Consider the following 13,046-nt stretch of genomic DNA (forward strand, 5'->3'; position numbering starts at 1 on the left):
ATTGATTCAGAAAATTATAATCTGTCTGAACTGTACTTTAATTCATTGATTAGTTATTTCAATGTACTTGGCTTTAGTGATTTTTATAAAACATTGACTGACTCTGTCACTGTAGTTATGGGTGTAAATACTTTTGCAAAGCAATAGGGATGTTGTGTCTTGCACATCTCATTCAGGAACTGAACAAATACTCTAGGAGTAATGTTTGACCTCTAGTCCTTCCTACAGACAATAACTTCTTCAGGAGTGTTTTGCAGCATGTAGCAAATTGAATTTAGGAAAACGGAATCAACACAACAAGCCAAAATAAAAAGAAAACCAGAAGCCTTTCTGTTACAATTTTCAAACCTTCTCTAAAACACAATAGTAACTATTTAGTTCAGAGACAGTCATGTTTCATCACTTATGAAAGCTGTGAAACGAAGTTGTTGCGACAATGAAAAATCAAGCTGACCTTTGCCACCTTCTTCCATATTGAGATGTTAATACTGTTTGTATTATGTGTCCATTATAAACACTCATCTATTTCAATGATGTAATGTCTTACTTCAAGGAAAGGAGAATGAAGGACTTTAATAACTAAGACTAATAAACTTAGAAGTGAAAAAGACAACTTACCATTATATGTTCAAGTAGAGAATCTATTGCAACTATATTATCAAAATACGTTCTGCAGAGAAAGAGAAGTCAGTAAATATTGGCATTTAGTCAAACGCTTCTCAAATGGCTGTCATGGGCTCTTGTTTCATAACCGCTTAACAGTGGAGTCCAAATAGGTGAGGACAAACCTCTGCACCTTGAAAAATCACTGACTGACTTGCTATAGCACAAGGGAATTGAGAAATGGTCCTAGCTCTGTTCCTTTAAGCCATTATTTTAAAATGACAGAATTGTAGAATATTCTCTGTAATCTGTAGAATTTTCTCTGTAGAAAAGAAAAAGACTACCAAACATTGCCTACCATGGATTGAATAGGCCCCTGCTGAGCAACACCAAGAATGTATCCAAATGCTTTGGCACCCTTTACACACTGAAAATTTTAAAAGGAGAAGTAAAAAGGAAAAGAAAAACAATCCAAAAGATTAAAAAAAAATAAATTCTTCCATTGTTGATATATATTATCTCCCTGCTTTCAAAGCACCTCATTAGTTTTATGCATAGAGGACTACATACTGAGAACTAATGAAAACTATGTATTGTAGATAAATTCACGTCATATTATCCAACCCTTAACACTATTTAAAGGCAACTATTTATAAAACTCTTAATGAGTCTTCTCTATCAACTCAGGTGTATCATGTTGAAGTTGCAGAAAAAAGACTCATCTTGTGACTTTAAAAAAAAAGGTATCTCAGTTTCACAGCAAAGTGGTAACTGTCCAAGGACAGTCAAGAATGTTGAAAGATAAAGGTCAAACTTATTAGTAAAAGAAGTCTAAATCTTCCACATGCCAAGTCTTAATAACCCTCGGATTACAATGTTCCCAGCAGACAGAAGGACGTTGTCCCATGGCCTTGAACATATATACAGCTCCATTCTGTTTGGTTCTAGTGGAAAGGAAATACATAATACACTAGTCTTACATTGTCAGGGACATGAAGAGGTGGAGCCCTGCATACTATGCCCTTTCTAAAATGTTACAGAACATGTCCCAGTGACATTGCACGCGAACAATTTCCTCACTGAACAGGAAACCCTCTTTCCATGTAAGAAAAGGTACAGACCATTTCTAAGAGGAAACTAATTACTTTCTTGCTAGTGCAAGTCTCTACCTACATGAAGTTCATAAAGTTGTTATTAAATGATATCCCAATTTTGTGGCTCAAAACATAGAGTTTTGTTTTTGTTAAAACTAAACAATTCTAGCAATTGATAATGCTGTATGAGATGTATTTTCTTATAGAAATACATATTAAATATTTGCAGTATTTATTGTAATTTTTATTTTAAAACTTTAAAATAATTACAAAGTTCTTTAAAACCATCTCAGTACTATGTACCAAGAGAAAATTGCCAGCCCATAAATTTGGGTGGATTAATCCAGAGTTCTCTGGTAAACTAGCTCAGTACAGACGTTAGCAACATAAAAGCACTCTGGAAAGGAACACAATGGTGCAAGACACTGCAGCAAGTGGGTACCTCTGGCAAGGGAATGATGAGAATGCCCTTTAGGAGGCACACTCTGAACCTAAGCTGAAATAAAAACCCAAGGTCAGCCCTGAGGAAAAAAAGCTAGGACAAACATCTGGATACAACCACTTTGCCCTCCTTGCAAGGGGTAGACTCCTCTCTGTGGTATATCACTCCCCATCCCAGCTGGGTGGACTGGCTGCCTGCATTCCTGAGCAATGACATAGGAATCTTGGACGGCCTCTAATCTCATCAGTTTGAGAATTGTTCATCAAGACCCACAGAAGTGTTTGTAACAGCAAAAATCTGAGACATCTCATTCTTCCACAGTCATCATTCCTTTGTGATGCACTTAGAAATTATTCAACCAACTAGTTTGATAAAACACTGTTAAGCACCCCAGACTGTGATTTACCAAAAGTACAACTCTGGTTTGTCTTAATTTATTAGCTATCTCTACTATTTAAAGATGCTAATAGCAGCAACAAAGAAAAAGGGATGAAGGAACAGCAGATCACCTAAGACACTAAATTGACTTTGCAAGTCTAAGCCCAAGCTTTCATACTCTTACTGTGTTTTCAATTTAATCTTGCATTTATTGTGAGAAGAAATTAAAAGAAAACATACTACTTACAGTTACAGTCTTTGAAAATGAAAACAGAGCCTCCAGAAAATGCAGGGGAAGAACAATCGTGTGGCAGCCCTGATTCTTCAAGGATATATCCCTGAAGTGCGTATACTTATGCATGTGTGTGTGTGTATACACATACATGTCAAAAAAAGGCAGGGGGGAAGCTGAAGCAAGCTAACTAACTTTTCATAAAGTCCTTTCAAACCTTCTAAAATTGGCCATGAAAAGAGATGGTAAGCCTGTTTGTCACTTCTCAAAAGAGGGCCATGTTTAACTCTGACAGAAGAGGGGAAAAAAAGGCAAAAAACCCATGCAAAAGACTAAAAGAGTAAACAAATTCTGTAAGGTATAATTGGATGTTACATTCTCTTCTGCACCACCACCAAAAAAAAAGTTTAATAGGTATACACCACTGTCTCCCACATCATTCGTTCTTGTCCCCGTGCTGAAGTTTGCCCACCCTCCGAGGTGCGCCTTTGCACCTGCTTGTGAGCTACAGTGTAAAACACAGGTAGATTGGAAGAGACATGTTAGAAAAGCTTATCAACATAAATTGATGAGATTATAGTGCAAATAACACTTACTTCGATACATCAAGCAAGAAGTCATTCAGTTCAGTCTGCTTGGCAAGGCCTCGGCACACCTGGAAGCACAGATCATGTTATCATTTGCTCCAGAAGAACACTGAAGTCAGAGGGAAACTGAAGTCACGCAGTCTACCCATTTAATTTGTATGAAAAAAATACCACTACTAGTATATACATATGTTACAGCACTGTATAAAATAAAAAGCTGGTTTTGTGTGCTGGGCTCCAATCTTAGCTATCCAGCTGCTGAGTTAAAACTGTCAAATGCAAGTAACATCTTTCTTAAGACTCTCTGAAAGATGTTGGTTGTTACACTTGTTCATGTGTAACAAACACAAAGGCTGCCACTGAATGTGGTTATGGAATCAACTTAATGACACCTCCTTATCCAGACCCTCAGCTCTTCTGAGAATTTCCAATATTTTGTTTGCTTTCTTCCTTACCATACTTTTACCACTTTTTCCTAGGTTGCAAAATAGCATGTAGACACAGCTGAAGACTGACATCAGGCAAGTTTATGTAAGCTAAGTAGCAGATGATATATGCTCAAGTTTGGGAGAAATCAGCATGAATATGAACACAAAAAATAGTATGCATACTACATTTTAGAAGCAAAGTGTTAGATGAAACCAAGCTTTGAACTGTATTTTTACTTCACCTAATTGCATACTCTGTATCTAAAGTACAATTGTACACCTGTTTATTACTAGAGCAAGCACTGAGGTCAAAAAAAGAAAACAAGCCTCTACTGTTTGTGCCTTTTACACAATAAAGTATGACTCAGAACTAGTAATATCTTTCATCTGTGCAATGCAGATATAAATAAACACGCAAAGTATGACAAACTACATCCACAAGCCTTACTCTTGCATATAATTAGGTAACTAGGTACAACTTCTTGATATACACTACGTCCTAAAACCCAGCTGTGAGTCTGGTAGGCACGTCCCAATGCCAGATCAAAACTCTTGCATTCTTCTCATGCAAAAACTTGGGAAGGGCAAGCCTTCCGCTTAGTAGAAAGGAGAGAAATGAAAATGACAAATGGACAGGCTTAAACTAAACTTTCCATGTTTTGTTTTGTTAGGTGAGAAAGACTTCCCAGTTAAAAAGGGAGTCGTTACAACGTAAAGCTACAACTGCATGCAATTGCAATTCTACTAGTGTACAATAGTCTACACCACCTAATTCTGCCTAAATATGCTAGGGTGAATGCCCATCCCAAAGAAAGTCAATGACTTCCAGCACCAAGGTGGCAAATATTAGAGTCTAGAAAAGAAAATCAGGAAGCTTTGTGTGAGTCTTCTGCCAAGTGTATGAAAAAAAGAATGTCATGAACTTCCTCCTGTGACTTGACAGAAGAACCTATTTTAGCATCTTCTGTGAGTTGACGGAATATGTTTAGTTTCAGTGTTACCGTCTTCTACCATCTGAAGTAACAAAACCTATTAGCAAAGCTGCTGGGGTTTGCTAGAGCAGCTTGCACTGTGTGGAGCTTCATTAAGCACCCGACATGAAGCATCCTCAGTGGGAGTAGTTACAGGACCATGAAGCAGCTAGCAAGGATGGCTTAAAGTAGGCTTAGCCAGCAACACCTAATAATCTCAAACTGAATACCAAAGCAGAAGGAAAGCAACCAGTTGGCCTAGCAGTTGCCTTCTTACAAGAAAAAACCCACAAAGTTGTTATAATTCTGCTTTAACAATTATTCATCTACTTTGTTGAAGTGTCTTTTTCCTTTAGTAAAAATATTGTTTGTTAACTTATTTGATCCATGGTTGCAAGTGAGGAAAACTAGCTCAAGGAACACCAAAAACGTTAGCATGTTTTTCCCAGTTTCAGGGAAGAGGCTTGAATTAATGTTTTAGTAGTGACCTCCACTTAAATTTGATCACAATCCATGTTCCTACTAATCAAGTTCTGGCAGAAGGGTTACACAATGAAAAAATGAAAAACCACCCACACTTACTTGTACTTGATGTATTGCTACTGAAGCCCATGCAAGATTTGCTGTTGCAACCTGAAACAAAAGAGAAGAAACTAACTCTCAAGAAACCTTGAAAACTGCACAACAGTTACGTGCTCGTTCTCTCTGTCTAGCTGCTAAGTAAATTGACTGAGCTGTTTTAGACAGGCAGGCAGTAACAATTTGTGGGAAGACAGTTATTTTGTGAGTCTCAGTATACTTGTGAGTGTTTCAATTTTAGTAAGCTACATTCAGTCACAAGGGAACAATCCTCATTTTTTGTATCAAAAAAATGCTTACCAATGCTCTTCAGAAGCGGTATTGGGAACCCATCAGCTCAGAAATACAACATCAAAACAAACATCCCATAAGCTGAGGGCTTTAAAAATTACTTTATGTACATTGTTGAAAGGCATCTGCCATAGAAATAAAATATCCCAGAGCATCTTTCTGGGGCTGTATCTCTTCAGCCACAGCTATTTCCAGCTGTAAACAGGCACTGTTTCTTTCACTACCATTTTGGTGGCAGAAGAACCAGACCTGATCCCTCAGCTCAAGACTAGTGTTTTAAGTATGACAGTTTCCAGGCAACATTTCAAACAAGTGTCATGTAAACTGCAGTTAACTAAGATGTGCTACCACGCATAATCTCCTGTCCTTGAAACACCGGAGCTTTATAGGAACACAGAGGACAGAAGTACAAGAGGTCTGCTGCTGCATATCCTCCTAAGATTTTTATTTTTTTATTTTTTTTTTAAACAGAACACATTGTACACATTTTTATAAAAACTGCTAATGGTATCCAAAGGCTTTCTGAAACCTGAAAATGAAAAGAATGCTTTAGAACACTCAGGAAGTGACCTTAAAATAATTTAATTTACTAATAAGATACTTTTATTTAGCAGCCAGTCTTTTCCAAGTAGAACGTTCATGAAATTCAGTTACAGAAGGTATTTCATATAACATAAAAGATTCATATTTGCACAGAACAATGCATGTCTGAGACTTATCTGAATTTTACTTTGATTAATGTAATAGGATAATTTTAAAAAATAAATACATTGTGTGTAAGCAGCAGATTAATGAAGTCTGGTTTTGTATGAATGCCTGTTCTTTGTTCTGTGAGCAGGGACACTGGCACCACCATACTAATCCAGTTCCCTACCATGACCTCTGTTTACTGGTGAAAAAATACCAGGTGCAACACTGAGGCTGAAGTGACATTGACTGCCCAACTAATATACATGTATGAGCATCACATGTATGCTAGGCTACTTAGGTTACTGATTAACAGAATATACAATTGACAAATATTGCTGTTTTTTCCTTCCTTGGGAGAGCTAGTTTTAATACCTCTTATATGCACATTTTCTGTCCTTTTCACAAGAATAATTCCTGTTCAGTACAGCTAAACTGCTCCATGGTGCATCTCGTACCACTATCAAGACAACAGACCTGGCTAGAACTCACCCCATTTTGTCCTAACCTCTGTGTTCAGGTTCCCTTCCCTGGGGAAGGGTACAGAGAGAAATGAATGGTACATTCATCTTAATGTGAGAGCCATCTTAATGTGTAGATGGGACATAACAAGGATCCTCACCCAGGCATGAGAGCTAAGATGCACTTCTAACAGCTTTAATACAGCGATAGCCTTTGCGATATCTGCTCCATTTTCAAATTTGTTTGTACTTGGATAACAACTCATAACTTTGTATTGACAAATGCACAGTTATGGATAATGTAACTACACAGGCCTTATATAAATACAGTAAACCATGCAATGTAGAGAACAGTCATGGAAATGGGAAGATGGTTATAAATGGGAATATCTGGATGGGGAAGCATCAGAAGGAAAACAAAAAGCAGAAGAGAGCTTTACGAATGGCACCTAGATTAGCAGGTCATCCAGGTTCCAGCACATCTATACACAGTTTCTAAGGTCATCTAGGTCAGGAGACAAAGGACAGCGAGTAAATCTTGATGACTCACAGAGATGGGACAGGCTAGAGAGACAAAAGATGTCAGCTCCTAAAGGCTAAAGAAAAGGCTGACCCAAAACTAGCACATGGTTGTGAACCTAGGAAGAAACCAGGGGACATAAGGACTCAACAGCCAGCAGCCCTTGTCCTCCCATTGCAAGGCATCCTGGAGAGACTACCTGGATATGCGCATCTCTGTGCACAACTTTTGGAAATACCACCTGGACACATACATCTTGGTGCCTGAGAGTGTGTGGATGTAAGAATGTGAATGCAAATACACAGCATCTCTTTTGCTTCACTTTTGTTTTCAAATAAAATCACTTTCCCCTCCTGTGAGAACTAGCATTGAGACTTGCTATACTGTTGCTACGACATTGCAACATTATGTTTTACAATAGGGCTCATTCACTGGAGAAGCCACACCAAAAAACTCAACTAAAAAAAAGAAAAATCTTTCCATACTGTAAAATAAAGCTTTACTGGAAAGTTAAAATTGAGACTTGGGATAGCTCAGCAGTGTCCTTTTTATATAAAGTGATTTTGTTTTTTGACATTTGATTTACACTTATGTTTCATTCACCTGCTCTGCATTAACTTCTCTAACAACTCTGTATTGGGTTTATAATCAATAAAGAAATCTTAAACCTGTTTTTCCACAAAAGAACACAAGGTAAAATTCTTGATGTGCTCCTGTACTTGTATATTAAGGAGGTATTAATTTTACCTCCTGTGACTGAAAATACAAATCACTACCTTTTTTTTTTCCCCAATAAGTAACATTCAATGAGAACAAAAATCAAGTATGAAAAAGGTAAAAAACACATGAGAAGAGTGAGAGAAGAAAGTTTGGTGGGGCTGAAGTGCTGACCATTGTGGGGAAGTGGGGAAGGGCATGAGCTCACCTCTTGGTGACTAAGGTGGAAGGCTTCTTTGCCCCAGTGTCGGTAAAGCTCCAGGATACCAATCAGATCACCAATTGCAGTGACAATTGGCAAACACAGAACAGATTGAATACGAGTCCCTGATTCCAGTCCAGTACCTTTGGGAAATCGCTCATCCTAGAAAATGTAAACATAATCTGATAAAACGTAAATATCATAACATTAACATGAAAGACATACTGATGTTTTCCTCCCTCTCCTGGCTGATCAAACCTGAAGGAAAATGATAACATTCACTAAAACTCGTATCTCTCAGCATAATGTACACACAGTATTAAGACATCTACTAAAAAAATGCAAAAAAAAGTCTCAGCATTAATTTATCTATACAGATAACCTTATTGATGTAAAGTCAGAATTAGCTGTGATATTAGACCCAGCTTTGGGTTTGTTTTCATAATACATTTTCTCTAATCTCACAGGCACCAAACCCAGCACTTCATTGCTAGTGCCAGTCCAGATTAAGTAAAAACCCAAACACCACTACCCCACCACCCCCTTCCCCCCAAAAAAAACCCCCAAAGCCTTTGTAATCATGAAGTAGACTGCTCAGATTTCTGTGTTACCAAGCAGACAGCAGTGCTTGCAAGAGAACAAAAATCGAAACCTGAGGCTAAGGCTTGACGTTATAGAGAGTTATAACCCTCAACCAACTCCTGAGGAGGAAAATGTGTTCCCAAAAAATTATGCATGAGAGTAAGAATCTTTCTCCCTCCCTTGCTTATCCATCCTGAATAAACCGCTGCAAAAGTTATAAGAACAAATGTTAAAATAATCCTACCAGCTGCTACAAAAGGCCCAAATTCATAACTTTTAATCTACATAGGGAATGTCCAAGGCTTTATAGCTTCAGTTCCCCATGTAGGAAAACTGACAAAGTCCTGAGAAACCGCCTGGATGTTACAGTTAGTAAGGCAGTAACTAGTCGATGTGAAGTGTGCGAGACCCACTTCGTTGCACATCAATCCTTCAGTACTTGATTCGTACCAGATGTTCCCTGCAGGCTGTGCTTACGCAAGACAGACAGACCTTCAAGGCTGATCAAAATCTCTCCTTTCGCAAAGAAAACAGCAAGTAATCTCCACCTTAATTACTAAGATGACAATCAATCTGAACAAATGACAGACAAAAGAGAGTGGGAAGCACTTTGCAACATGAGCCTCCTGCTTTCACTTTTTAATTCTATCCTCCCCAAAAAAACAGCTGGCAAGTCTATCTGCAAGCGCTTCCCTTTCACTGTTGAGATGCTCCTAAAATCACATGAAGGCAAACCACATCACCAAAATGAATCTCCCTGTTCGGTCAATAATCCACTGATACTGCAAACCAACAAAAAAGTTTAAAACTCCTCCTCGCTACCGCCCTTGATTTTATTATGATGTAAAATCAAAACATACAACCCTCATATACAAGGATATCATTATATTAATTCCAAATTACCAGTAACAATTTAAGCCCTATATGTGACTGAAAAAACCTAACAACTTATAAAATCTTTATTGTCCAGGGTGTGTAGAAAGCACTGACTGTTACTACTGGGCAAGCAGCCTCTGCATTTTGTTTTTGTCATTCTGTTTACGTGTACTCACATTAGGCATTTGGTATTTTGTTTACAGCCCGAGTTTGCCCAATAAAGGTCATACATTTTTTAACAAATATTTTTTAAAATAGAGAGCGCAATGTCCAATTTTGGCTACAGTATCCAAAGATTGTTATTCTGGACAGAACTCAAAAGGTCAGAAAACACTGAAGAGAGAAGAGAATTTAAACTTCCTCAGTGTTCTCATAACCAGCTGATCATAAAGTGTTCCCATAAAGTACAGTTTAAATACCAGTTTCATACAATTGCATAGATGCAACTAGAGGATGAAGTTTTTCAAAAAATTAAAAAGGACAGACATACAGAGTGCCAAGAATTATCAGAATATCACCTTAGGATGTTCTGAATCCTTTTACAGACAAAGGCCTCAATTTTGACATCAGCTACATTAGTGTGCCTTTCATGTAGGTCTGCTGATATTATAAATATTCTAGCTTTACATTAGTATAAGTAGAGATCAAAATCCTGTCTAATAACCAGAATTCTGATTGACTTTCTTGTCAGTGTGAGCTGTGTATTATAATTAAATCAAACTTCTATTGACTATATGGAACTCTTCTTGTTTGGGATTAGCACACTAAGTATTTCAAGATCAGGAGGACAGGAGTTTTGACTGATAGGGTTTTTTTCTCTCCAACTGACTATGATACCATTACTTCCCTTATGTGACAACCAAAAAAATGTTAAAAGACAAAAAAAAAAAAATCTTTCAACTCAAAAAGAAACGAGATATTCTGAAATTATTCCATCAAGCTAATCCAAACTCAAATTAATTTTCTTGGTAGCAAGACAGATGTAAATTCTATCATTATACATTCAGCTCAATAAACATTTCAGCATCAAAATATTCATTCTAAGGACATGCTGTAATCATCTAATTAAAAAGAGAAAGCTTTTTACCCCCAGAATATCTTCTACTAACAACGTTTTTCTGGATCTGGCTACATAAGCAGATACTGTAGTGCCATGTGCAATGGGCCCTGCAGGAATGAGCCGTGGTTGTCCTTCTTTAGCTCCTGGTGGTGTAAATATACACAGACTCTAGTTAGAAGGAAAAAAAGAAAAAAAAAAAAGAATGCAATTAGAAAGCATGGTTACTCTTACAGAGTTACTGTGCTACCTATGTAGTGTAAAGGATTGAATAAAGTAGATAATTAGAGAAACACAGCTTTTGACAATGAAATGTAGTTGGATAAACTCTGCTTAACTGTTTTGAAATCTTAGGAAATCCCACTCTAAAGTCACCATTCAGACAGTGGATAACTCTTCAGCTGAAGTCAGTCATCTCTTATATCAGGGTTGGATTGTGTTTACCTTGAACACACAGTAGACCGCATAAAGACTCACAGAGGAAAATATTACCTTGTAAGAGAAAGATTTTTTTCCTAGGATGCACTCATTTATTTCAATAGAAGATACTAAAAAAGTAGAGATAATATTTAAATTTCTTGTTTATCTCATCCCAAGGAAAGGTAATTTCAAAATTATCCTAACACTGTATTTCCTGAAATCCAAGTGACTGCATTCATTCTCTGTACTAGAAGAAACATCTATCTTACTTGCTGCCTACCTAAAACTGTCTCATTTGTTGAAAAGTCAGGTATGACAACATTCACATCATGAAACTCATCCAGAAAGGTCTGAAATTTCTTCTATAACAAAAATATTAAACAAGTTAACGCCACCAGAATAAATGGGATTGCAAATATTATTTTACAAAAAGAAAATTAAACACACATATAAAGGTCAAACATGCAAACCCTTCTGTATGCCAAACACTCTTCAAATCTAAAATTCCATTCATTTATGGATGCAAAATTAACTTTATGGAACAGTACAGTGCTGGAAAACAATGTTCCTATCACGGTGTCTTTAAAATTTTCCTTTATTTTTCCCCTCAGACAACCTGCAAAGGAGCAGTCTGTTAGTGACAACCAATTTTAAAGTCACAAAACTACAAAAAAGCCCATCTCCAATGCAATCAGCAGCAACAGTTCATTTTACAAGCAAAAAGTTTAATCTTCTGCTTCATTTTTCTACCTTTGTTTCATTACATCCATCAATTTATGTGTCTCCTAACGCTACAGAATCCCAGAGACTCTCAAAATTTTAAAGCATTTATCACTGTCACACCCTATTCAGCATAGCAGTGCTATTACTCTTTAAACACAAAGGGAATTTAGGCACATGACGAATAAATGACATCACAATCGTTACACAAAGTGTTAGAACAGCAGGGATCAAATCTGTATTTCCAAGACTTCAGCTTAATGTCCTAATCTCTTGAGCCATCCCTCCTTATACATTCTTAATATTAACACAACTAAAGCACCACCTCAGAGACCCACCTTCTATTGGCAAATTGTGTTTTCTTATTTACTATAATCAATGATCCAATTTCTTTCACTGACAAATTTGTAAGACCAGGAGTACATAGAGAGCGCTCCTGTAGTAAGTAACTCTACTGCTAAATAGCTATATGATTTTAAATTATGAACTTAAAGCATATGAACTAAGATGAAACATTTTAAGCAAAGATCCTTGCTAGGAAAATATAATTTTGGTTTTTTAATTTACATATATAATACCACAGATAGATGATAGTGCCACCACACAATGTATTACTCACTTTCCTGGTAAGAATGGCCACATGTTGTGCCACTCCTTTGTTCTGATTAATTTTACTATCAGACTTTGCTTTCATTAGGGCTGCTATGAGGGTCAATCGCCCAAGATTCTACAGCATCGGTTATGATAATTAATATTAATTGCATCTAATCTGTCTCCTACGTTTATCATTCACAAAGGTTTCTGTAACAGTAGACAAAAGCAGGTGCACAGGCACTCCAGATTCCAGTAGCTCAGAATGCAGTGTTGCCTTGAAAGACTGAACAAAGAACTTTTAGTTTGTTCAAATCAGATTTCAGCTTAGGCTTAGCAGTAAGCAGGGAGCTTCACACTGGAATTGTTATTATTTAAATATTATGCCACTATATGCATACTTAATTCCCTGAAGAAAAAAAAAACAACAGAAAATCTAAAAAAATCTATGGGCCTGATTCATTAAAGAAATTAAGTGAAATCTAGGCACTATGAAATCAATGGCATTTCTCTTATTTTGCTCTCCTAGACCTGTGAGGTCAGTATCACTACAGCACCCGAGTACCTCACAATCTCTAACTATACATTATTACAACTCCCCCATAAGT

At 37.0% G+C, this 13,046-nt stretch overlaps 1 protein-coding gene across 3 annotated transcripts in view; it reads right to left on the reverse strand.

Moving 5' to 3' along the window:
* PDE10A (phosphodiesterase 10A) overlaps positions 1-13,046 on the reverse strand; it is a 198,326-nt gene that overhangs the window by 39,718 nt on the left and 145,562 nt on the right. For all 3 annotated transcript variants that reach the window (XM_072856234.1, XM_072856233.1, XM_072856235.1), the window contains exons 6-10: positions 10,738-10,878; positions 8,199-8,354; positions 5,318-5,368; positions 3,346-3,404; positions 619-670 (exon numbers count right to left, since the gene is read on the reverse strand). In XM_072856234.1, coding sequence (XP_072712335.1) covers positions 619-670; positions 3,346-3,404; positions 5,318-5,368; positions 8,199-8,354; positions 10,738-10,878 — 459 coding nt within the window. The remainder of the gene's footprint in view (positions 1-618; positions 671-3,345; positions 3,405-5,317; positions 5,369-8,198; positions 8,355-10,737; positions 10,879-13,046) is intronic.

The sequence above is a fragment of the Ciconia boyciana genome, chromosome 3, assembly GCF_034638445.1.
Source record: "Ciconia boyciana chromosome 3, ASM3463844v1, whole genome shotgun sequence".
Lineage (NCBI taxonomy): Eukaryota > Metazoa > Chordata > Aves > Ciconiiformes > Ciconiidae > Ciconia > Ciconia boyciana.